Source organism: Erinaceus europaeus, chromosome 1 (assembly GCF_950295315.1).
Source record: "Erinaceus europaeus chromosome 1, mEriEur2.1, whole genome shotgun sequence".
NCBI classification, from domain to species: domain Eukaryota; kingdom Metazoa; phylum Chordata; class Mammalia; order Eulipotyphla; family Erinaceidae; genus Erinaceus; species Erinaceus europaeus.
The window spans coordinates 168,851,319-168,878,776 of NC_080162.1; the positions used below are offsets into that span (position 1 = coordinate 168,851,319).

A 27,458-nucleotide genomic window follows, 5' to 3' on the forward strand; every position below is an offset into this window, starting at 1 on the left:
GAAGAACAGAAGCAACCGGTGATTAAAGGAGACTTAAGAGGGGACTAGATGGTTCACCTAGTAGAGTGCACACATTACAGTGCACAAGGACTTGGGTTCAAGCCCCCGATCCCTACCTATAGGTGAGAAGCTTTATGAATGGTGAGAGAGTGCTCTAGGTCTCTTGATCACTTTATTTCCTTCCATCTTTCTCTTTCTCCCTCTCTCTCTATCTCTGTCTCCCACTTCCTTCTCAACTCCTCTGTCTCTATCCAAAATTAAAAAAAATAAACATGAAAAAGACTTGTCATATAAGGGCCGGCAAAATAGCTCACTTGGATAGCTGTTTTGCCATTACCTTGAAGAAAGATTCCATACTATAGTCTCTTTCTCTTTCCCCTCCTCTCTCTATGTCTCTCTGCCTCTATCCTGAAAATGTAACCTGAAGCAGTGAAGAGATGACAATAAATGAAAAGACACATTAACCTATTATATTTTTAAATCATCTTTAGAGATGCACTAAATATTGACAAATATTTTCATGACATGATACACTGTCTATAAGTAGAGATAGCAGAGAAACAAAGGCAAAATAAAATTGGTCTTGAGTTGTAATTGTTGAAAATAGGTATTTGGGATAGCATTTTTTTTAAAAGATTTTTTAAAACATTTTATTTATTTTTTATGTTTTTTTTTTTTTGACAGGGTTAATGCTTTACAATGTAGTCACTGACATATGAGTACAATTTCACATTCATGGGCCAGGACACCATAATTCTCTCCCACCCTTCCCCCTCTCCTTCACCAGAATCTTTTGTTTTGATACAATACACCATGCCCAGTCCACATTTCACTTTGTGTCCTCCCTCCCTGTCCCTATTTACTGGGGGTGGGATAGAGAGAGAAGCAAAGGTCATCTCTGGCACATGCATGCCAGGGATAAAACTGGGGATTCTATTTCCAAGAGTCTAACACTTTATTCATTGTGCCACCTCTAAAATGCCACAGAATTTTTAAAAAATAATATTCTATTGTTGTATATGCTTATATATATTTTTTCAAAATAAAGTCCATCATTAGTTTAATGTTCTTGCAAACTAAATGGTAACATAAATGCAAATGTTGACAAATATTAGATTGTAGAGCTAAGTACAAAAATTACTCAAAGGATTACATTAGTTTATGCACACTATATACTAAATTGATTGAAGATTTCTGTTTTTTTGTTATATCCTGACATTCAGTCTTCATTAAACATAATGAAGTTTGAAGCAAAGAGGAAAATTTGCAATTAATGAAGCATGGACTTCCTTGCCTTTTTCCTTAATCTGGTAATTCAATCAAACACATGGAGAAAAAGAGAGAAGCAGAATTTGGAAGTAATTAGTATTCAAATGATGGAGTTCAGAAAATTAACTTATTATTATTTTCTCCAGAAGTAACCAATGTGAGGTAAGCATGACATCCTTGTTGAAATCTGAATTACCAACCTACCTTATTATCTAATTTTCTTGCTTCCATTTCAAACAAGACCACTCTGTTATCCTTTATTTCTTCAGCTGAAATCTGTAAGTTGATATGGTCAATGTTAAAAGATATAGGGATTCTGATATACTTGAAAGCATACAAATTATTTAATATATAATATTACATAAAATATATATTAATATAAATGAATTATTACATGTTTAATTATATGTTACCATAATGAAAGATCTTTAGTTACTCACTTTGAGAGTAATAGGCAAAAATTTTCACAAAATATGTTGTCTGCATTATGCCTTAATTGTTACCCATACGGATCTTCTCTACTGTAATAAAAAGCTGAAATTCCTGGAAGACTTCATAGCACTAGTTAAAATCTCCAAATACACAGAAGTATGTATAGACCACACCAAGAAAACATTTGGAACTGAAATATCAGATCAATATCGTTTATCCTATAAGATGGACAACTTACTCTACTTAAAAATACATTAGAGACTAGCATGGTCCCAACTGACACTGTTCCTTGCCCCCACAGAAATCAAATTCTCAATAAATAAAATATTCTTGTGCTCAGGCAACTTAAAATGAAGCAAGACAGGTGCTCTAAATGTGTTTGAAAAATCACAACAACCTTCAGACAAGGCTCTCTAGGTGAACTTTCACTCTCAAGAAGAACTAAAGTTAGAAAATCGTTGTTCTAGGAAATGACTACCTAAATAGAAACACTAAAAAGATAAGATTTTTAAAAAATATTTATTTATTCTCTTTTGTTGTACTTGTTGTTTTATTGTTGTTGTTAGTGATGTCATTGTTGTTGGATAGGACAGAGAGAAATCGAGAAAGGAGGGGAAGATAGAGAGGGGGAGAGATAGACACCTGCAGACACCTGCTTCACCACTTGTGAGGCGACTCCCCTGCAGGTGGGGAGCCAGGGGCTCGAACCAAAACCCTTACTCCGGTCTTTGGGCTTTGCACCACATGCTGCATTACCGCCCGACTCCCAAGATAGGGTATTTTATGGAGACATTGTATTCAAATAGGATAAAGTCATAGGGCCGGTAATCAGTGATGGAAAATCTGAGTGGGAAGAAGGGCAGCAGAGTGCCACCACAAGAAAGATAAGGTTAAGAGTTGAGGGGTTCAAAGACCACATCCTATTATAAAATCCATCTGGAATAAAATTCCTCATGCAAAGCTTCTGTCATAATGAGGGACTTGGGACTATGCTTAGTGTGAAGTCAGTCAAACTGATCCATTCAGTTTATAAAATAGTGTCTAATTGGGAATTTACCTCTCCTTGGATAGAATCAATGACCAAGATACTCCAGGCTCTTTGGGTAATTTGAAAATTCAAAGTGATTCCCAACACTACATATTTCCCTTCCTTTGGCATAATAAATGTATGTTTACTATAAATTAAGAATGACTGGAGGACAACATTTAGGATCCACTTGAAAAAACTGTTATGGCTGATAATAAACAGTGTCAGTATGCTCTATTAGACTATATGTCCTTTGAGACAAGTTCTTTTTTATTTTTTTTTTCAGAATTTATTTCTTTATTAATGAGAAAAACAGGAGGAGAAAGAGCCAGACGTCACTCTGATACATGTGCTGCCGGGGACTGAACTTGGGACCTCATGCTTGAGAATTCAATGTTTTACCACCGTGCCACCTCCCGGACCACAAGTTCTTTTGAAGCAAAAGATGAAAGTCTAATTGTTACCGTAATGCTTCCTTTCCCAGCAGGTCTGCCATTTTTAAACACCAGTGGTCGAGTTAGCTTCTTACTGGAAACAATCTATTAAAATTGGAAAGTGATACAAAGAACTATTACAATTTTTTAATTGAATGTTTCCAAAAGAAGTTTACTATAAAGTTTATTTAGTCATTAAGAAATGGAAAAATTAAATCTACTCTTTAAAGATTTAAAGTTTTTTTTTTTAATTTACATACATAAAACCCACTGGAAAGGATTTCTTTTTTTTAAAATAATTTCTTATTATTTATTTAATCCCTTTTGTTGCCCCTGTTGTTTTATTGTTGTAGTTATTATTGTTGTTATTGATGTCATCATTGTTGGATAGGACAGAGAGAAATGGAGAGAGGAGGGGAAGACAGAGAGGGAGAGAGAAAGACATACACCTGCAGACCTACTTCACCACTTGTGAAGTGACGCCCCTGCAGGTGGGGAGCTGGGGGCTTGAACCAGGATCCTTATGCTGGTCCTTGAAATTTGAGCCACATGTGCTTAACCTGCTGTGCTACCACCCCACTCCCTGGAAAGGATTTCTATGGAGCCAATCCTGGCAGATAAAATCTCCCTGCCTTTTTTTTTTAATCAACTATTTCAAAGTAACCTCTTCCTTGAAGAGTAAAAAAGGGTCAGATTCCCAAAACACACACTAACCTCTGAGTCAATAACTAAAAGGTGGAGCCTCATAACACTGAATAAAGACTGTTCAACACTGCAGCTGTGGAAATGGCATTCGACTCATATGCCTGAAACTACTGATTTGATTCCAATCAGCACTGCATGTAGTGGAGTGATGTTCTGGCTTTTCTCTCTTTCTCCCTATCTCATGTGAAATTCTGTCATAGGTGCAAATAAATAAATCTTAGGGACTGGGTGGTGGTGAACCTCATTGAGCATACATGTTACAGTATGCAAGGAGCCAGGTTCAAGTCCCTGGTCCTTACCTACAGGGGGAAGCTTCATGACTGGTGAAGCAGGGCTGCAGGTGTCTCTCTATCTCTCTCCCTCTCTATCACTCTCAATTTCTGACTGTGTCTATCCAACAAATAAAGATTTAAAAAATATAAATAAATTAAAATAAATCTTTAGGGGCTGGGCGGTGGCACACCTAGTTGTATGCACACATTATAGTGCACAAGGACCCAAGTTCAAGCCCCTAATCCAACATCTGCAAGGGGGAAACTTCACAAGCAGTGAAGCAGTGCTGCAGGTGTCTCTGTCTTCCCTTCCTTCTCAACTTCTTGTTTCTATTCAAAATAAATAAATATAAATAAATCTTTTTTAAAAAGCTGTTCAATGTTTGCAACTGGCACGTAATTTCAATAAATACCCCTATAAAATATCATTTTTATTAAAATAGTAAAATACAAGTTAAGTAGTCATACATATTCTTAAATATACTTAATAAATTCACTTCAATGTTAGCTACACTACGAATTTTTCCATGAAAAAATATTTATATTTTTTCTCCTTAATATTAATTTTTATTTCTTTTTTTTTTATTATTATCTTTAGTTATTGGCTTGAGACAGCCAGCAATCGAGAAGGAAAGGGGAGATAAGAGGAAGAGAGACAAAGAGACACCTGTAGCACTGCTTAACCACTTGCAAAGCTTTCCCCGTGCAGGTGGGGACCGGTGACTTGAACCTGGGTCCTTGTACATTGTAGTACATGCATTCAAGCAGGAGCACCACTACCCAGCCCTTCTCCTTAATATTATTTATCAAAGTTTTAGAAAGAAAGTTCTGTATTTTCTTTGAGATGTAGGTAATGCTATACCCATCAAACAAGTCAACATGGAAAAATCAACCCATAGAAAACAAAGCTGGGCAATAAATGTCACCCACTGAAAACAAAATGATTCCTCCTCCTGAAATCTTCTACAATCTATACAGATATGACCTTGATCTCTCCTTAGAAATTAGAAATGTTTAGTAAAACATACCTAACTCAAACACAACAACAAACAGGCTTAGATCAGATGCATAGTTCCTTCCCTTAAGACAAATAAGATACATTCTATAATGTTCAGATACCATACATATATGGACATTAAAGTGATTACCTACTTTTCAACTTTAAAAGTATACCTACTCATTTACCAAAAAAATACCCAGTCTTTGGTTAACACTTAGGAAAAATATAGCAGAACAGTTTATACTTACTTGTCCAAGGGTACATTCACATTCTCCTAAGAAGTCATCATCACTCAGATCAATAGTCTTGTTGTCGATGTCATAAATGCCAAATTTCAATTTCTGAACCACTTCAAAATAGTAGTCAATAATAAATCTCTTCGAAAATTTGGGACTCAAGCAATTCTTAATCCTTTCTGTGCGTTCAACCTATACCCACACCCAAAACAAAAGTTTTTTTTCAGATCAAAGGTGTACTGAGCTTTTCATATTAAGTTTCTACATGAGTATGAAAATTTTCACAATAAAGAGCACACCTGTCCTCAAAAGTGCACTTGCAAATTAAATGGTTTTATTATTTTTAACAATTAGAAAACTCTTTACAGAATAAAAAAAGTAATTGCTTTTATATCTGTAGTATTTAACATTACCTCGTACCACTGCTGACCGCTGGTATTCAAAAACAGCACACATAAAGGGTCTGACTTTGACCCTACATCCTTATCCAAAAGATTGTCACAGGAAATATTCAGCTCCACCTTTGTGACACACTGGGCAGCCATCTCTTGAGCTGAGAAAATCAAGAAAAGGAGAAAGTCAATAAAATGTTGCCTCTAAGAATAGCATACATTCCACCGACAGTGCAGTGGCACAGCTGGTAGATAGCACGTGTTGTAATCACAAGGCCTTGGGTTCAAGGCCCGGGTCTCCCCACTCCCTACCCCATGAAGCAGTGTTGCCAATGTCTCTCTTTCTCCCTCTCTACTTCCCTCTTCCTGTTGATTTCTCTGTCTCTATCCAATAAGTAAATTTTTAAAAAGAAGAATAGGCATTCCCAATAAAATAGTGCAATATTTAAGACAAATTGTCAGGATAGGATAACAGACTGAAATTAGTAGCATCAGACTTTTTTTTATGTGTATCCAGATATTTATTCAATCAACTTTTTTCTTGACAGGATAAAGTACATTTACTATATGAGGACAAATAAAATGTAACTTTCAGAAGATGAATAAGACATTAATTTTTTTTCTTCTCTTTACATGAAGTTTGCCATTCAGAAAAATCCAAGTACAATCTTCATCCTTCAATCAAGATAAGAATGGCATTCTGCTACAAAATAGAGTTATAAGCTCCATTTTGTTTTTTAATATTTATTTATTTATTTATTCCCTTTTGTTGCCCCTGTTGGTTTATTGTAGTTATTATTGTTGTCGTTGTTGGATAGGAGAGAGAGAAATGGAGAGAGGAAGGGAAGACAGAGAGGAGAAGAGAAAGACACCTGCAGACCTGCTTCATGGCTTGTGAAGCGACTCTCCTGAAGGTGGGGAGCTGGGGGCTCGAACCGGAATCCTTACGCCAGACGCTGTGCTTTGTGCCACCTGCACTTAACCCGCTGCACTACCGCCCAACTCCCGCACCATTCTATTTGTATAGTTGACTCTCAAACAACTTTATGGGGCAGAAAGCAAATACCTCCTGACAGTGGAAATTGACAATCACTCTTTGTTTACCTTCTTTATATACCATTTCATAGACATCTGTAGATTTGGTTAAATAACAATCATGATGGAATAAACCCAAAAATGTGGAACTAGAAAGGAAAAATTTTAAGAACTTGAGTATAAGTAGATCCCCACATAAAGCCTGTGCTAGTCAAGGTTCAACACTATTTATGTAACAAGATCCTGAGTAAAATGTCGGCAGTTTTCTGTTCCTACTTTTTGGTTCCTGTTCGTTAACCATTTTGTCTCACTTTATGTCCTGCCACCCTCCAGACACCAAGTTGCAGATATTACCATGACTCCATTCTGACTTCTTTGAGCAGACAACCTCACCATTGTATCCTCCCCAGAGCTCTAGCCCATTCAGGAAAGATAGAAACAGGCTGGGGGTGTATGGATCCATCTACCAATGCCCATGTCCAGAAAATCAATTACAGAAGCCAGAGCTCCTATCTTCTGCACCCCCAAAACAATTTTGATCCATACTCCCAGAGGGGGAGAAGTGATAGGAGGAAGTGGATAAGAGGGCTCTGACTCTAACTCCATCAAGGACCCACAGAGAGAAGAAGAAATGGTGAGTGACATTTAGATGTAGTAGTAGGGTTATGTGTGGTTTGGAAGGGAAGAGAGAACTGGACCTGGAAGAAAAGGGGGGCAAGTATGTACAAATGTAGACAGATAGTTGTAGAGATGATAGTTAACCCATGTCTGCAACCTTAGCAGAACTGCTGTGGCTTGCAAAGGAGGGACAGGGGATTCAGAACTCTGGTGCTGAGAAAGGTATGGAATTATACGCCTGCCTGTTGACATGTAATTTTGTCAATCAATATTAAATCATGAATAAAATTAAAATAGAAAATGTTTGCAGTTTTCAAAGAATTTCAGTAAAGAGTCCTTTGAAAGCAATAAAAGACCTCAGATACTCCTTCCATCACCTCGAGGCCAGACATCTGACAATCCGTGACTCTCAATCCACCTATTCCAATCAAATGGGGAGTTTACTGATGCCAAAATCCCCACACACAGATTTAATCTGTTTGGTTTAGGGTACAACCAGGCTATCTCCTAGTTGGATGATTCTAATGTACAGACAAGATTAGCAAACCCAGAAAATATGTAGCAAAAAAGCATGTCTCATTTTTCCTCACGACTTGCAAAGAAATCCTGGAGTTAGCTCTACTTCTGTTCACCCCTCCTTGCCTCAACCTCCAAACAACATATAAAAGGACTGGAGACAGAGTGGAGTATGTAGGGGCTGGCCTGCAGAGGTCATGTACCCTTGAGGATAAGTTGTTTTCTCCTTATACCCAAAACAAGAAAGATACTGCAGTGTTACAACGAAGAGGAAACAGAAGCTGCACTCCCCAGCTGGAAGACACTCCAAGGTTTAAAGTAAAGTGGAAGTTCACAGTATCAGGGCAAAGAAATCAATCAGGAAAGAATGAATCTTCTCTCCCAGAAGTGCTGGCAACATCCTTTGTATATAGAATATTTAATTTCTTTTGCCCTCCACTGAGAATTCCAGCACAACAGTAACAAATCCATTTATCATTTTGTTATATTTACTTCCTTTTTCTGCGTGTGCACATTATAAGCCCTCGTGCATGCATGATTCTATTTCTCCATGGGCAACCTTTACACTTTTACATAAAGGAAAAGAGAGAGAGAAGGGAGAGAGAGAAAAGGAGAGGCATAACAATAAGGCTCCACCCTCCACTGAGCGTCCTCTGATGCTGTGGTCTTCCCCTGGGGTTTCAGCACCCAAACTCAGTGCCTCATGTATGGTATACGGTAATCGCTTCCTGGGTGAACTAAATCTTGTCTTCTCCCCACCCTATTATATTTATGGAGGACTTCTGTGCAGTACAAAATGCCTAATCATTTATGAAATAACAAGTACTATTAAAAAACCCTTCGGCAAGATCAAAAAACAATTCAGATCTTACAAAAACCCTTTAATGATTCTAACAGATTCTTGCAATTCTCAATGTGTCTCAAAATCAATACTAGCATTTAAGATACCTTAAAGTAAAGGACACTGAAAATTATGAGGTAGGTTTGCTAGTCTTTGTAGAAACTAGAAATTGTTTTTTAAAAACAATACTGCTTCCCACCTGGGCAGATTATTCCTTAATAAGCAACACAATTCACAGATCCCTAGTTTGCCTGCTAAATCCTTTACCCAAGGTTTTTGTAAAGCTATCTATGAAATCAGAAATTTTTTTTTGTCATTTTATATGCTTAAGCAGACAAAGAACCATGTAGGTGAGTGTTGGGCGTGAGATTTTAAAGTTTCCACTTAAACAAATGAAGCAGGAAGAAAGCACAGAAGCAGGAAAGAAGTTAAGATGCATACGGGAAAGTGGGCTCTATCCAAGGGTTCCAGTACTGGGGGAAGTAGGGGCTCTATAGTGAAGATGTGAGGTTCCTGCTGTCTTAGGGTTCAAAAAGACAATCGACAGTTAATATTATCATCACATTATTTGTTAATTGGGTTAACTTTGAAAAGTCCCTTTGTTATGGTTTGCTACAAAATATATACCTGAAAGCAGAAGTACACTAGAGTTTGCAGTGAGTACCTCCCTAACACTTCCTCTCCACTATTCCAAGCTTGGGATCCATGATTGCTCAACAAATTGTTTGGCTTCATATGTTAACTCTCTTTTCAATCACCAGGTTCCAGATGCCACCAGGATGCTGGCTAGGCTTCCCTGGATTGAAGACCCCACCAATGTGTCCTGGAGCTCAGCTTCCCCAGAGACCCACCTTACTAGGGAAAGAGAGAGGCAGACTGGGGGTATGGACCCACCAGTCAATGCCCATGTTCAGCGGGGAAGCAATTACAGAAGCCAGACCTTCTACCTTCTGCAACCCTCAACGACCCTGGGTCCATGCTCCCAGAGGGATAGAGAATAGGAAAGCTACCATGGGAGGGGGTGGGTTATGGGGATTGGGTGGTGGGAATTGTGTGGAGTTGTACCCCTCCTACCTTATGTTTTTGTTCACTAATCCTTTCTTAAATAAAAAATTTAAAAAAAAAAAAAGAAGTTAAGATGCAAGTGAAGACACAAACTGGATAAGTAGGGGACAAGTTTAGAATGTCAGAGGGCCAGGCTGGAAGTCTTAGTGAGTGACTGATAAAGGGAATTCTGTAAATTCTCAAACTGAGTTTCACTAGACACAATGACTGACTTGAAAAAGTCACTTGTGTCAAACTTCTTCAAATTACAGTTGTCTTGAACTCATAGCACTCTAACATGATAATGTCTCTTCACTGTCTAGTGCACAGGACACAGACTTGAGCATCAAAATGATCAAGCCTTCACACCATCCAACACAGATTGGCTATTTCTTTTTTTGAAGTGTTAGAAATTACTACAATGGTGTGAGTACAATCACCATTTCTTTCTACTTTGATATATGAAAAAGAAAATGTGTTAAAAATATAAGAAGGAAAGAAACTAGTAGGAGAGAATAGATACCACAAAATACAGAAGCAATGGGCCAATTAGGCTAAAGTTATTCACATCCACAAAGTTCATGAGGAGGTCTCATCCTCACTATCTTTTCCAGAGATTTTTTTTCCATTCCTGATCTCTTTTCCACCTCTTTTTCCACTGGTGAACAATGAGCATCCCTTCAGGCTCTGTAACCTCTTGACCATGGAATTAATTTACTTCTTAGCATCCAGTATTCCCCCACCTACACTTCTTATCCCCATCCTTATACCCAGTTACCTTTGGGTGGGGGTGGATAGCATAATGGTTATGCAAAAAAATTCTTACACCTAAGGCTTCAAAGTCTCAGGTTCAATCCCCCACACCACCAGAAGCTAGAGTTGAACAGTGCTCTGGTTAAAAAGACAAAAAAAATGCTGGAGAAATTGTGGGGACAAAGGAACCCTCCTACACAGCTGGAGGGAATGTAAACTGGTCCAACCTCTATGAAGAGCAGTCTGAAGAATTCTCACAAGGTTAGAAATAGACCTCCCATATGACCCAGTAATTTCTCTCCAAGGGATATATCCTAAGGACTCCATAACACCCAACCAAAAAAGATATGTGTACACCTATATTCATAGCACAATTCATAATAGCTAAAACCTGGAAGCAAACCAGGTGCCCAATAACAGCTGAATGGCTGAGAAAGCTGTGGTATGTATACATAATGGAATACTACTCAGCTATTAAGAACAATGAACCCACCTTCTCTGATCCATCTTGGATGGAGCTAGAAGGAATTATGTTAAGTGAGCTAAGTCAAAAAGACAAAGAAGAGTATGAGATGATCCCACTCATCAACAGAAATTGAGAAAGAAGAACAGAAAGGGAAACTCAAAGCAGAATCTGACTGAGTTTGGAGCACAGCACCAAAGTAAAAATCTCTGGGTGGAGGGTAAGGGTAGGTGTTCAGCTTCACTGGGGGGGAAAGGTGGGAAGGGGAAGGGGGAGGGACAAAGACCTTTGGTGGTGGGAATGGTGTTAATATACACTCCTACTAACTTATAGTCTCATAAATCACTATTTAATTAATATGAGAGGGGGAAAAATGGATCGGATATCTCAAACTATTTGATGAATAGACCATAGCTCTGAGTATATGCTACTTCAGTCTAAGCACTTAAAACTTCAAATTGGTAATCAGATTGAATTTTAACAGTGGGCGCAAATTGTTAATACATTTCTAATAATGACTTGTTCTTTGAAATATTAAATCTCCTAAAAGCTAGACCCGGGAGAACAGAAACAACTGGTGGTGTTACTTTATAAGATACAGCTATATGTAAATAGCATAAAAGGACATAAATTGGGAGTTGGGCGGTAGCGCAGTGAGGTAAACGCAGGTGGCACAAAGCACAAGGACCAGCGTAAGGATCTCGGTTCCATCCCCCAGCTCCCCACCTGCAGGGGAGACGCTTCACAGGCGGTGAAGCCAGTCTGCAGGTGTCTATCTTTCTCTTCCTCTCTGTCTTCCCCATCTCTCTCCATTTCTCTCTGTCTTATCCAACAATAACTACATCAATAACTACAACAATAAAACAAGGGAAACAAAAAGGAATAAATAAATATTTTTAAAAAAGGACATGAATTGAGAGTTGGGCGGTGGCACAGCGGGTTAAGCGCATGTGGTGCAAAGTGCAAGGACCGGCCTAAGGATCCCGGTTCGAGCCCCTGGCTCCCCACCTGCAGGGGAATCGCTTCACAGGCGGTGAAGCAGGTCTGCAGGTGTCTGTTTTTCTCTCCCCTTCTCCATCTTCCCCTCCTCTCTCCATTTTTCCCTGTCTTATCCAACAATGACAACATCAATAACCACAACAATGTTAAACAACAAGGGCAGCAAAAAGAAAAATAAATAAATATTTTTAAAAGGACATAAATTATGGTGAGGTCTAGTCTGATACAGCAAATCCTAACAATGGGATTTTCAAAATTAAAACTCAATTGACAAATAATTTTGTTATTGCAATAACTATATATTGTCTTCTTAAACCCTAGGACAGCAAGAACCTTCCCCTTTTTCTATAAAGCCCATTATCCCTCACAGTCCTGGAACCTCTTGAGTGGGGCTCACTTTCCTGAAAGTTTCTCTCAGTTCATACCAACAAATACAGCATCTGCTTATCCTAACCCAATCAATGCAACCAGTACCACCTTGGCATGTTTCACTTCAGACTGTGTCCACAGACTTCAGGCGTGGATTGTCAGCCCTTCAGCTTCATTACTCTGGTGAGACCTTTTCTAGCTCATAGAACTCCTTAAATCCAGTTCAGATGGTACACCCCTTAACAAAACTCAAAACCTAGATATAGGGGGTGTCTGGCGGTAGTGCAGCAGGTTAAGCGCACATGGCACAAAGCGCAAGGACCAGCAAGAATCCTGGTTCAAGCCCTGGCTCCCCACCTGTAGGGGAGTCACTTCACAGGCGGTGAAGCAGGTCTGCAGGTGTCTTTCTCTCCCCCTCTCTGTCTTCCCCTCCTCTGTTTCTCTCTGTCCTATCTAACAAAGCCAACAACAATAACTACAACAACAATAAAACAAGGGCAACAAAAGGGAAAATAAAAACAAACAAACAAACAAAAAAAGGACCCATGAGATAGGGCATATGTATACGTATCCATAAGTTAGGGGAAAACATGTACCTTAAATCAAAGGTGCGCAATAGTTTGCAGTGAGTCAATAAATGTAGCAAGCAAGTAGAAAGACCCAAAACAACACCATAAAGTACCTAAAAAAATAGACCTAGATACCTCCTATTATATATCCCTCAATCACTCCAAAGCTAACCTTGTCAGACAAAGTAAGGACTACAATAGATGAATAAGAGAAAGAGACTGGCACACTTTAATGATGACTCTTTAGTCACTATCAGTCCACCCCATTACCTGGGGTCCTATTCAGGGAGTCCTGGGATCCCACACAGATGTAATGGGCCTAGACCTCTAACAGATCCCTATCTCTACTGTCACTAGTCATCTACATTAGGAACAACATAATGGACCCCTTTGTGGGGCCCCATGGGACCTTGCTCTCAATTTGGATCAACAATAGTAGGGCATGTTCCATTCCCCAAAGGGAGGTTGGACAACATACTCTACCTATTACCCAAAGAAGATGAATCCTGAAATTAATACAGCCTGGAATATTCCTAGCCATGACCACAGAATGCCAGCTCAGACCTACAGGGATGCAGAGGTTACATATGCTCTTGTGCTGAATATGGGCCCCAGATCAAACCGATGGGACATACAGTTAACACTATTCATATACTTTTCCTATATTTGGGAGCTACTCTCTTCCCTGATGCAGCTTTCTAGTCTTTTTTCCAACTATGACACCATCTCCCCAGACAATAACATGAGTCCACCTGCATACTAGATGTCAGACTCAGGCAAAAACTTGTAAAGTCATGGGCTTCTTAGGATATACCTAAAATAGACCTACTAGATTTTTCCAAAATGGAGACTCCAAATCTTCATCTGCAATATTCTTGGCTTTAGGTTCATAATTAGTCAACAATTTATTCTGCTTCATATGTTAACTCTTTTTCAGCCACCAGGTTCCAGATGCTACAATGATGCCAACCGGACTTCCCTGGGCAGGTGTCATGTGTCCTGGAGCCCTGCTTCCCCAGAGCCCTGCCCCACTAGGGAAAGAGAGACAGGCTGGGAGAATGGATCGACCTGCCAATGCCCATGTTCAGTGGAGAAGCAATTACAGAAGCCAGACCTTCCACCTTCTGTATCCCATAATGATCCTGGGTCCATCCTCCCAGAGCAATGAAGAATAGGAAAGCTTTCAAGGGAAGGGATGGGATAATGAACAGAGTTCTGGTGGTGGGAATTGTGTGGAACTGTACCCCTCTTATCCTATGATATTGTCAATATTTCCATGATATAAGTAAATTTTTTAAAAGTTACAAAAAAAAAAAAAAACACAATTACCTTTTTCCAATTTTACATGAACAATGTCTAGCCTGAAGCAAACTTCCTTGTGTTGTCACATCTTCAATGCCCCGTATCACAGGCTATGGAATTAGACTGCCTCAGTCAGTTCTCATGCAGATCCTAGTCCTCATTTCATGAGTGACCTTTGCCAACAGCCCTTACCTCTGTTTCTTTTTGATTTCCTCATCTATAAAATAAGAGCTGTTGCTACCCCATAGTTGTTGTGATGAGTAAATGAATCCATACTTTTAAATAATGCCTTATGGAAATAAAGTTCAAAAGCTTTTTTCTTTTTAAATTTAGTACTACCTGTCTCCAAGGTTTGGTAGAAGCTTCTATCCCATATTTCATGTATTTCTATTATGCCACTCCATTATTTCTCATATATTGTCCACCCCACACTAAACCCCTTGTTTTAATTTCTATTGAATTAATATTAACAGGTTACTATAATATAGAGAGAATACCAAATTTGGAATAATGTGTACAGGGGGTGAATACTACATCTGCATGATTACATATAAGTTATTTCCACTCTGAGTATACATTTCCTCATTAATAAAAACAAATGTATGTAAACCTGTAAATCTGGAAATTGCTGTAAGTCTTGTTTTTCATATCCAACATGGAATTTATAGAGAACATGTTGGTTTTTTTTTTTTCTTTTTCTTTTGTAGAAGGCCATTCAGACACTTGTACATTGTTTGTTGGTAGTATCCAGGTCTACCCAGTGGGTAAATTTAGAATGAGCAAGGATTTCTAAGGTTCCATAAAAATACTACCAGCACTTTAAAGGTCATCAAATTTCCAAGAGTAAGAATAATAGAACAGGGAATGTAGATAATAGATGTGTAACAAGCTGGTTTTATAGCAAAGGAGCACAGCACATCAGAAGAGTATTTTCCCCTGTAACATGCCAGTTATTTAATGAATTGCTGACAGTCACATTACCGCATAGCTACCAGGAAACAAATTTCCTCTTTTAGCAGCAGCACTCTTCCCTGAAAATAACTTTAAATACATTGTGATTGCATAGTAAATGGAGGAAATCTAATAAATATAAAGGTCTGGAATTTTTATAATAGCAACATTCATGAAGATGCTCTTTTCATTTCTTTTTTTTTTTTTTAACCAGTGCACTGCTCAGTTCTGACTTATGGTGGGGGGAGGGGATTGAACCCAGGACTCTGGAGCCTCAGGCATGAAAGTCTCTTTGCCTAACCATTATACTATCTACCCCCACCCCTTCATTTCATTTCTATGCAGTCATCTACAACAGGATATACAGTTTCTGAAAGACTAATAGGCTATCTTTTGTGATATGAGAAATAAATGTTTTGTGTCCCTTGGATATAGAAAATTGGAGATATAGCTAGGATAAACGGCCCGGCGGAGAAATGCACGTGCAAATACAGAATTATTCTTGAGCACCGGCGGTGGCACACCCAGTTAAGTACACATAGTACTAAGTAGCAAGGACCTGCACAAGGACCCAGGTATTGAGCCCCCTGGATCCCCACCTGCAGGAGGAACATTTCACAAGTGGGGAACATTTCCCTTTTCAATTTCTCTCTGTCCTATCCAATAAAATGGAAAAAAATGGCCTCCAAAAGCAGTGGCTTCAGAGTGCCAGCACCAAGCCCCAGCAAGAGTCTGGAGGCAAAAACAAACCAGAATGATTGCTGGTATTTTACACTCCAATGAGAAGGAGGATAGAAAACTTTACTTACTAGAAATTTTCTCTCTCTCTTTTATTTTAGAAATTTATTTTCTTTTTTAAATTTTATTTATATATTTTAAGATATATAAGAGAGATACAGAGTGAAAGGTACAGATAGAGAAAGAGAGACAGGGGCTGGGTAGTGGCACACCTGGTTGAGTGCACATGTTACAATGTGCAAGCCCCCTGTACCCACCTGCAGGAAGAAAGCTTGGCAAGTGGTGAAGCAGTGTTGCAGGTGTCTCTCTGTCTCTCTCCTTCTCTATCACCCCCTTCCCTCTTGATTACTGGTGGTCTCTATCCAATAAGTAAATTATAAAGATAGTGAATAATTAATTTCAAAAAAATGTAAAAAGAGAAAGAGAGAGACAGACGCTGGGTGTTGGCACACCTGGTTGAGCACACATGTTACAATGCACAAGGACCTGGGTTCAAGCCCCTGGTCCCCACCTGTGGGGAGGAGGGGTTGCTTCACAAGTGGTGTAGCAGTGCTGCCAGTGTCTCTGTTTCTCTCCCTCTCTATCTCCCCTTCCTCTCAATTTCTGGCTGTCTCTATCAAATAAATAAAAGATAATATTTTTTTTAAAAGAGAGAGAGACATCTGAGAACTTGTTCACCTTTGATTTCTGATGATGCTGGGGATTGAACCTGGGACCCTTGGTGCCTTAGGCATGAAAGTCTCTTTGCATAACCATTATGCTATCTCCCCAGGCCCCTTACTAGAAAATTTCTTACTTTAACTATTTCGTCTCTGAAATGATAATAACCCCTAGAAATATTAAACATCGCAACCAGGGGAAAAGCAGGGGGAAGCAGGGCTCTGTCTCTCTCCCTATCACCCCATTCCCTCTGGGTGTCTGGTTGTCTCTATCAAATAAATAAGAGAATACAAAAAAAAAAAAAAAATTAGGGGGGTTGGGCGGTAGCGCAGCAGGTTAAGTGCATGTGGCGCAAAGTGCAAGAACCCAGGTAAGGATACCGGTTCGAGCCCCCGGCTCCCCACCTGCAGGAAAGTCGCCTCACAGGTGATGAAGCAGATCTGCAGGTGCCTATCATTCTCTCCCCCTCTCTGTCTTCCCCTCCTCTCTCCATTTCTCTCTGTCCTACCCAACAACAACAATAATAACTACAAAAACAATTTAAAAGGACAAAAAAATTTAAATATATACATATATACTTTAAAAATTAAACTCTCAATTGTAGGTTTGTAGTATTCTCAGCACATATTAGATGTTCTATGAATTATAGCAACTATTTTATTAACAATTCAACTATTTTAATCAATTATCTCAGTATTAGTAGCTTATTATTAAATATTAAGACATGAAGGATCCTTCTTATCCATGTTTATAAAAAGCTTCTTGGGCTACTAAAAGAAACTCTGAAATAGATTCAAAATTAATTGCTAAAGTAGTCATCCATGACTATAGATAATTTCTAATTTCCCTAAATCCTCTCAGAAGGGTTTATTTAAGTTCCAGCAGAATGTAGTTGATGGTTTGGGGGGGGGGGGGTGCAGCTCAAAGCCACCACCAACAACACAAAATATCCCCTAACAGCTACCAGGATGGATGGCTCACCTGGAAGGGGAGCCTTTGGTGCTGTATTATCTTTCTTTTTCACTCTGTGTCTTTCAGTCTTTCTTTCTGAAAAAGCAAGCCCTGGGGAAGTGAAGACCCAATGACAACTTAAAAAAAAAAAAAAATCCTAAACTATGTAGGAGAACTTCATATTTGGGAACTGGGGAGATAGCTTAGCCTGTTAGAGTACCAATGTGCACGTCTGAAGCCTCAAAGGTAGAGCTAAGCAATGCTCTGCTTCTCTCTCTCCCACAATAAGTAAATTAATTAATTAGTTAATTAACTTAAAAGACTAGGAGGGAGAAATCAGTACCCACACACCAATATCTTTAGTGTTTCTTTTTTAAAAATCCTTTATTTATTTAGAGTCAGCAAAATAATTCACCTGGATACCACACCTGGTCTGCCATGCATACAACCTGGCTTTGAACCCGGCTCCCATTACACTGGAGGAGACTTTGGTACTGTGGTCTTTTTCCCTCTCTGTGTATGTCTCTGTCTAACTGACTCCATCTGAAAAAGCCCACCTGGAGCATGATGAAGACAAAGATAGGTATATTACATACATACATCAAAACATCACTCTGGCACCTGTAGTAACAAGGATTGACCTCAGTACCTCACACAAACAAGCCCAGATTTCTACCAGCTGAGTCACTCCCATAGCTCCAAATCCTTCAAGTCTTTACAAAAAAAGGAAGCTGGCTAATATTAAAAGTTTTCAAAAGTTCCAACTTATTCTAACACCATGATTCACGATGATCCCATAGTGCATTCTGCATGACCTCCACTGAAATCAAGCCTTAGGACAGCTGGAATGGGGTTTAGCAATTTGGCAGTATACACCATATGCAGTGTTTCTCAAACTATGTTGTTCAAAATAGTACTATGTCCTCTTTAAAACAAATAAAAAAAAAAAAAAAAAAGGAGTCCGGCAGTAACGCAGCGGGTTAAGTACAGGTGGCGCAAAGTACAAGAACCCGAGTAAGGATCCCGGTTCCAGCCCCCGGCTCCCCACCTGCAGGGGAGTGGCTTCACAAGCAGTGAAGCAGGTCTGCAGGTGTCTATCTTTCTTCCCCCTCTCTATCTCCCCCTCCTTTCTCCATTTCTCTCTGTCCTATCCAAAAACAACTTCATCAATAATACTAAAACAATAAAACAAGGGCAACAAAAGGGAATAAATAAATACTTTTTAAAAAGAGCACTGACACCTACAACAATTAAGTTAGTAGAACCTCAATATTCTTTCATTAATCCCCTTATGGTCTTTTTGATGGCTATCAAATATAAATTTCTGCCTGACATAAATTAATAGGATATTTAAAAATAATGTCAGAAGCATGGGGAGATAGCATATTGGTTATGCAAAAAGATTTTCATGCCTAACTTCAGTACCACCATAACCCAGAGATGAGCTGTGTTCAAGTGAAAATAATAATAATAAATTAAAATTTAAAAATAACATGGTCCCCCACACCTGTGGATATCTAATCTTTGACAAAGGGGCCCAGACTATTAAATGGGGAAAGCAGAGTCTCTTCAACAAATGGTGTTGGAAACAATGGGTTGAAACATGCAGAAGAATGAAACTGAAGCACTGTATTTCACCAAATACAAAAGTAAATCCCAAGTGGATCAAGGACTTGGATGTTAGACCAGAAACTATCAGATACTTAGAGGAAAATATTGGCAGAACTCTTTTCCACATAAATTTTAAAGACATTTCAATGAAACGAATTCAATTACAAAGAAGACTAAGGCAAATATAAACCTATGGGACTACATCAAATTAAAAAGCTTCTTCACAGCAAAAGAAACCACTACCCAAACCAAGAGACCCCTCACAGAATGGGAGAAGATCTTTACATGCCATATATCAGACAAGAGTTTAATAACCAACATATATAAAGAGCTTGCCAAACTCAACAACAAGACAACAAATAACCCCATCCAAAAATGGGGAAAGGACATGGACAGAATATTCACCACAGAAGAGATCCAGAATGCCGAGAAACACATGAAAAAATGCTCCAAGTCTCTGATTGTCAGAGAAATGCAAATAAAGATAACAATGAGATACCACTTCACTCCTGTGAGGCTGTCACACATCAGAAAAGGTAACAGCAGCAAATGCTGGAGAGGTTGTGGGGTCAAAGGAACCCTCCTACACTGCTGGTGGGAATGTAAATTGGTCCAGCCTCTGTGGAGAACAGTCTGGAGAACTCTCAGAAGGCTAGAAATGGACCTACCCTATGATCCTGCAATTCCTCTCCTGGGGATATATCCTAAGGAACCCAACACATCCATCCAAAAAAATCTGTGTACACATATGTTCTTGGCAGCACAATTTGTAATAGCCAAAACCTGGAAGCAACCCAGGTGTCCAACAACAGATGAGTGGCTGAGCAAGTTGTGGTATATATACACAATGGAATACTACTCAGCTATAAAAAATGGTGACTTCACCGTTTTCAGCCGATCTTGGATGGAGCTTGAAGACATCATGTTATGTGAAATAAGTCAGAGACAGAAGGATGAATATGGGATGATCTCACTCTCAGGCTGAAGTTGAAAAACAAGATTAGAAAAGAAAACACAAGTCGAACCTGAAATGGAATTGGAGTATTACACCAAAGTAAAAGACTCTGGGGTGGGTGGGTGGGGAGAATACAGGTCCATGAAAGATGATGAATGACATAGTGGGGGTTGTATTGTTAAATGGAAATCTGGGGAATGTTATGCATGTACAAACTATTGTATTTACTGTTGAATGTAAAACATTAATTCCCCAATAAAGAAATAAATTATTTAAAAAAAAAAAAAAAGAAATAAGTCAGAAACAGAAGGATGAATATGGGATGATCTCACTCTCAGGCAGAAGTTGAAAAACAAGATCAGAAAAGAAAACAGAAGTAGAACCTGAAATGGAACTGGCGTATCACACCAAAGTAAAAGACTCTGGGGTGTGTGGGTGGGGAGAATACAGGTCCAAGAAGGATGACAGAGGACCTAATGGGGGTTGTATTGTTATACGGGAAACTGAGGAATGTTATGCATGTACAAACTATTGTATTTACTATTGAACGTAAAACATTAATTCCCCAATAAAGAAATTAAAAAAAAAAAGTCTCGGGTGGGGGGAAGGGTTCAGGTCCTGAAACATGATGGTGGAGAAGGACCTAGTGGGGGCTGTATTGTTATGTGGAAATGTTACATGTGTACAGACCATTGTATTTTACTGTCGACTGTAAACTATTAATCTCCCAATAAAGAAAGAAAAAAAGAAAAAAAAAACATGGTGAATATTTAGACTAGAATTATCAAGATCTTTCTATTAGTAATGTAGGTATACTTATAAATATAATTGTAACTAAAGCATAAATAGGGTTTTTACAGATGTAACTTGATGGGCTAAAAATATAGTTCAACATGAAGAGCACAAGGCCAGCATAACCGAGACCCTAGAGGTCAGAGGTCCAGTATCCCAATAAGCCAGCACTGAGCAGTGATACAATTTCTCTCACTTTCACACATGCACATACATATAAAAGTAAGAAAACTTTTAGAAATAAAGAAAGTGACTTCAGAAAAAGCACACTGAGTAGGGCACAGGACATGGCACATGCACAGCCGAGATCTATAGGCAGACCACAGCACCAGAGGAAGCTCTTTCTCACCCATGAAAGCCAATGCACCACTCTAGCATGAGGAGGTGGGGATTATGGGGGACTTCCTCTGATATTGTGATGTCTGATACTGTCTCTCAATTTGAATGAAAAAGTCTGAATGATGAAGTTACTGTCACAGCAAATTAACTTAAAATGTGACGAGTTAAAATCATGACCCCTTATGAAAGTTGAACCTACATCATAGCAGTTTCCCTTCAGGATAGTACATTCGATTGCAAATTACTGAAGGCTAAGAGCATTTTCTTCCAGTCAGTCTCCACACACACATACAGTCACAGCATCTCTGAACTTCTTGAGGGCACTGCTGAAATTTTGTAGGGCAGCCACATAATTTATTCTCAAGAATATACCAGACTTAACATCTAGATTCTGGGAGTAGAATGTAGAATACTTACACTAAAGGAATTTATACCGAAACAGTCCTGTAGTCCTGTTTTTAGTATGAAAGTGATGCCCACAAGTTTCTTGTTTTTAATCCTACTCTGGAATGCTAGAAATGGGGATAGAAAAATTAGGTGAATCGTAAGAGAATCTGTACAAAGAAAAGGTCAGGGTTGGGTGGTAGAGGTGGTGGCACACCTAGTTGAGCACACATGCTACAATGTGCAAGGACCCAGGTTTGAGCCCTCAGTCCCCACCCGCAGGGGAAAAGTTTCACAAGTGGTGAAGCAGTGCTGCTGGTATCTCTCTGACTCTCCCCCTCTCTATCTGCCCCTTCCTCTCAATTTCTGACTGTCTCTATACAATAAAAAAAAAGAAAGAAAAGTTCGTTTACCTTTCAATGTGGAGGGGAAAAAGGCAGTGTCAGAGTCAGCAGGTAACACAGCGGATTAAGCACAGGTGGCGCAAAGCGCGAGGACGGGCCTAAGGATCATGGTTCGAGTCCCTGGCTCCCCACCTGCAAAGGAGTCGCTTCACAGGCGGTGAAGCAGGTCTGCAAGTGTGTCTTTCTCTCCCCCTCTCTGCCTTCCCCTCTTCTCTCCATTTCTCTCTGTCCTATCCAACAACGATGACATCAATAACAACAATAACTACAACAATAAAACAACAAGGGCAACAAAAGGAATAAATAAAAAAAAATTTTTTAAAGGCAGTGTCATTGCATCACAAGAAAGCAAAACAAGCCATGCATATAGTTTTATGTTCCAGATATCGTTGTGTGAGCATATTGCCTTTTTTTTTTTTTTTTTTTTTTTGCCTTCATGGTTATGGCTGGGGCTTGGTGCCAGCACTACAAATCCACTGCTCCTGGTGGCTTTATTTTATTTTATTTTATTTTATTTTATTTTATTTTATTTTATTGGAAAGGACTGAAAGAAACAGAGAGGGTGGAGGGGGAAGTAGAGAGAGGGAGAAAGATAAGACACCCGCAGAACTGCTTCACCGCTTGTGAAGCGCGCCCCTGTAGGTGGAAAGCCCAGGGCTTGCACCTGGATCCTTTCGCGGGTCCTTGCGCTGAGCTATGTGTGCTTAACCTGGTGCGCCCCTGCCCAACCCTCTTGTCTAACTTCTCTGTGCCTCAGTTTTTTTCTTTTTTCTTTTTTTTCTTTTGTCTCCAGGGTAATTGCTGGGGCTTGGTGCCTGCACCACGAATCAACTGCTCCTCTAGGCTATTTTTTTCCCTTCTGTTGCCCTTGTTGTTTTATCTTGTTGTGATTACTATTGTTGTTGTTATTGCTGTCTTTGTTGTTGGATAAGACAGAAAGAAATCAAAAGGACAGGAAGACAGGGAGGGGGAGAGAAAGACACCTGTAAACCTGCCCCCCCCCCCCCCCCCCGCAGGAGTGCCGGGGGCTTGAGCCCGGATCCTTAAGCCGGTTCTTGCACTTCACGCCATGTGCACTTAACCTACTATGCTACCGCCCAACCCCTGCCTCAGTTTTTTCAATTGTCAAATCTAAAAGTTGAGTCTATCAATTTAAATAATTTCTTTCTTTTTTATTTCCCAGATAGAGAGACAGAGAGAGAGAGAAAGTAAGGAAAAGACACCACAGCACCATAGGTAGGGTGTGGGTGTGGGTTTGAAACTGGGTTGTTCATAACAAAACAGGAACATTATCCATGTGAGCTATTTTGTAGACCCTCAATTTAAATAATTTCTCAGGCTTATTCCAGGTAGAGTTCTATGTTTCTTATTTAATTGTACTGAATATGGGGATTGTTTAAAAAGTGTTATTAGGAGTCAGGCAGTGGGTCACCTGGTTGAGTGCATGTTATAGCGCACAAGGACCCAGGTTTAAAGCCCCTGTTCCTACCGATAGGGGAAAAGGCTTCTTTAGTGGTGAAGCAGTGCTGCAGGTGTCTCTCTTTTTCCCTACCTTCTCCTTCCCTATTGATTTCTCTTTATCTTTATCAAAATACACAAAATATTTAAAATAAATTTAAAAACTGTATTTAAAGCAAGACATGTTATTAAAGGAAGAAGTGGGTGTTAGTATTAAACAGTTGACACATCACCCCTTAAAAATAAAGTACAGTTTTTATCTGCCTTTATTACTCCAAAGTAAGCAATCTACTAGTTCCCTCTTTAATTTCTCTATGAAACCATTAAATACACTGCATTGATCTTTTCTGATTCATAGCAGGATCAAGTGTCTACTAAACATGTATTTCAGGTTATATTACATTTCTAACCTTTTGGCTACTTACATGCATTGTAAAGTAAGCTTACCAAATAAATAGCTCAACATAGGTATACTGTGTGAGGTACAAAATTAAAGAGTGGGTGGTGGTAGATAGCATAATGATTATGCAAAAAGACTCTCATGACTGAGGCTCCAAAGTCTCAGGTTCAATCCCAAGCACCACCATAAACTATAGCTGAGCAGTGCTCTGGTAAAATAAATAAATATATTGCACCAAAGTAAAAGACTCTGAGGTAGTGGGGAGGGTTCAGGTCCTGGAACAAGATGGCAGAGGAGAACCTAGAGGGGGCTGAATTGTTATGTGGAAAACTGAGAAACATTACACATGTATAAACGACTATATTTTACTGTTGATTGTAAACCATTAATTCCCCCCCAAAAAAAATAAATAAAAGAGCAGTGACATGTCAGTATTGCTTCACTTTATGACACATAGATCTTAACAAAGTTAGCTAAAATGTATTCTACAAAGTGAATAAGCTTTTACCAAAAATTACATTGATAAAAATCAGAAAATTGGGGGCCGGGCAGTAGCACAGTGGGTTAAGCACACTTGGTGCAAAGAGCAAGGACGTCCTAAGGATCCGGGTTTGAACCCCCAGCTCCCCACCTGCAGGGGGGTCGCTTCACAAGCAGTGAAGCAGATCTGCAAGTGTCTATTTCCCCCTCTTTCTTCCCCTCCTTTCTCCATTTCTCTGTCCTATCCAACAATATAATGACAGCAATAACAACAACAACAACAACAATAATGATAAACAACAAGGGCAACAAAAAGGGAAAAAATAGCCTCCAGGAGAAGTGGATTGGTAGTGCAGGCACCGAGCACCAGCAATAACCCTGGAGGAAATAATAATAATAATAAAGTAAAAAAAAAAAATCAGAAAATTCCAGGATGCTCAACAAAAACATTTTAAATTATAAGGACTCAATAAAGCTGTTGGCCAACTACGCTACAGGCAAGCTGAATATGGTATGAAAGCATCTCAATCCAGGGACCAAAGTTCCTTGGGGTTCTCATAGCACTGAGAGCACTTTAAGAACTTCACACCCTCCAGAATCTCCAAAGCAATCCACCCATCTGACTGCCCTTATTATCCAAGTCTTAAGTATACGCTTTCTAAATAAAATATGGTCCTTCTCTTTTTGGCTGGGCAGAACTGGCATTTCACTTTCCATCACTATGTGACCCTCTCTGGTTGATGGTGAATAGTGATAAATTCTTTCAGCCTCAAGCTGTAATATAAGCACCACTATTTTCTGTTTTTCTCTCAACTTAAAAAGTCTGCCTGTTGAGTAAGGATTATTTGTTGAGATGTTTATACTTGTGATTTCCTGATTTAAAGAATAATCACTTTAGGGGCGACTTGCTAGCACATACATTTCAGCTGCGGTGGTTTGCTTATTTAACTGACAAATTTCTTTATATACCCCATATAAGAACAATTTAATAGTATTATTCACTTCACTCAACACTTGTTCAATAAATATTTACAGATCACCTACTGTGAATTAAGCATTATTCTAAGGTGTTAAAAAATGTTGAACAAAACAAATATCCCAGCCCTCACAAAGTTACATTTCAGGGATAAAGACAAAAACAAACATAAGGAAGTCCAGCGGTAGCGCAGTGGGTTAAGCACACGTGGCACAAAGCGCAAGGACCGGCTGTGAGGATCCCCCCCTGTATACAGCAGAGTCACTTCACAGGCGGTGAAGCAGGTCTGCAGGTGTCTACCTTTCTCTCCCCCTCTCCGTCTTCCCCTCCTCTCTCCATTTCTCTCTGTCCTATCCAACAAGGAGTACATCAATAACAACAACAATCATAACCACAACAATAAAAAAACAACAGTAACAAAAGGGGAAATAAATAAATAAATATAAAAAAATTTAAAAAAAGAAAACCAAGTAGCCTAATGACAGACCTGTTCCAACCAAACTAGTGCTTTAGCAGCTTTTATAGGAAGAAGACATAATACACTCACTCCGTAAGAGGATACTGCACAATGATTTAATAAAATGAATACAGAACATGTCTTTCTTTTTAAACTCTTTTTTTATTTATTAGATAAAGACAGAGAGAAATGGAGAAGGGGGGAAGACAGAGATACACCTCCAGCCCTGCTTCACCACTCTAGAAGCTTCCATGCTGCAGGTGGGGACCAGGGGTCTGAATCTGGGTCCTTGAACACTATACTGGGTACACTTATCCAGGTATGCCACCACTTGGCCCCACTAGAATATTTCTTTTTATTTTGGGAGGAAAACTTTTTATATATACTATCCATTTAGTTTTGAGTTGTGAATTTGGTCAGTACATTAATTTTTAAGTCTTTAAAAATGATGACTTATTCTGATAAACTGTTAAATATTAAAATAAGCAACCTTGACAAAAGAATACTAAACCTTCCAGCTACTTCAAATACACTTAAGTTAGCATATTTGGCTTAGATATAGTTACTACAATCTTATCAAAATGTATATAGAATATCAGCTTGTCTTATTAGGAATTTGAATAATGTACATAAATGATATTTTACCTTTTTTTCCCACCAGTTATTATTGAAGCTTGCTGTCTGCATGACTCCACTATCACTGTTAACTTTTTTTTATTTTTGAGGTTGAGAAATAGATAGAGACATAAAGGAGAGACATCTGCAGCACAGCTCCATTGATGATGATGCTTCCCACTGCAGTTGGGAACTGGGGGCTTTTATTTAAGTAGCGAGAGAGAGAGACAGAGAGATGAAAGCAGAGAGAGAGAGAGGGAGAGAGGGAGAGAGAGAGAGAGTGAGAGAGAGAGAGAGCGAGAGAGAGAGAGAGAGAGAGAGAGAGGGAGAAGGGAGAGAGAAATGGTGTAATGCAGTAAAGTAAAAGACTCTGGGGTGAGGGAGAGAGAGGGCTCATGTCCTGGAAGACAAAGGAAGACCTTAGTGGGGTTTCAGCTGTAATGTGGAAAACTGAGAAATGTTACATATGTACAAACTATTGTATTTTATTTTACTGTCGACTGTAAACCATTAATTCCCCAATAAAGAAATTAAAAGAGAGAAGAGAAAGAAGGCAGAGAGCACCACTATAGCATATGTGAAGCTGGGGATCAAACTGGGAGCCTAAAACATGCAAGTCCTGTGTTCCCTTCTGAACAATATCCTGCCTCAGATCCCTTACTTTTAATTACTATCTTATTCAATTTTTTTAAGATTTATTTTATCAATTACATATGAGAGGTTCACATAAGGCAGAGAGGAGAGAGACAAGCTCAGATGCATGTGGTGTTCAGGATAGAAGTGAGAACCTCAGGAATCAAAGTCTGATGCTCTGCCAGTTGAGGTATCTCCCCAGTCACTTCATTTGCCTTCTAAAGTGTTTTACTTATATAGAGAAAGACACACAGACAGAGAGTTACCTGAACACTGCTCCAGACTACGCAGTGCAGGGACTCAAACCCTCGGTGGCCTCTAACCCTGGGTGGCCGTTTTCTACCTGTTAAGTCAACCACTTAAAATATTTAAGTAGTA

The 27,458-nt window shown here is 39.2% G+C and overlaps 1 protein-coding gene across 2 annotated transcripts in view; it reads right to left on the reverse strand.

Annotated features, from left to right (window-relative positions):
* Positions 1-27,458, reverse strand: part of CPNE3 (copine 3) — a 68,550-nt gene that overhangs the window by 35,940 nt on the left and 5,152 nt on the right. Inside the window, exons 1-5 of one of the 2 annotated variants that reach the window (XM_007517350.3) lie at positions 14,887-15,025; positions 5,789-5,928; positions 5,388-5,567; positions 3,193-3,267; positions 1,474-1,545 (exon numbers count right to left, since the gene is read on the reverse strand). In XM_007517350.3, the coding sequence (XP_007517412.1) occupies positions 1,474-1,545; positions 3,193-3,267; positions 5,388-5,567; positions 5,789-5,920 (459 nt within the window). In that variant the 5' untranslated portion in view covers positions 5,921-5,928; positions 14,887-15,025. Of the gene's footprint in view, positions 1-1,473; positions 1,546-3,192; positions 3,268-5,387; positions 5,568-5,788; positions 5,929-14,886; positions 15,026-27,458 lie in introns of those variants that run through there. The other variant, XM_016185662.2, reaches the window with a different exon arrangement.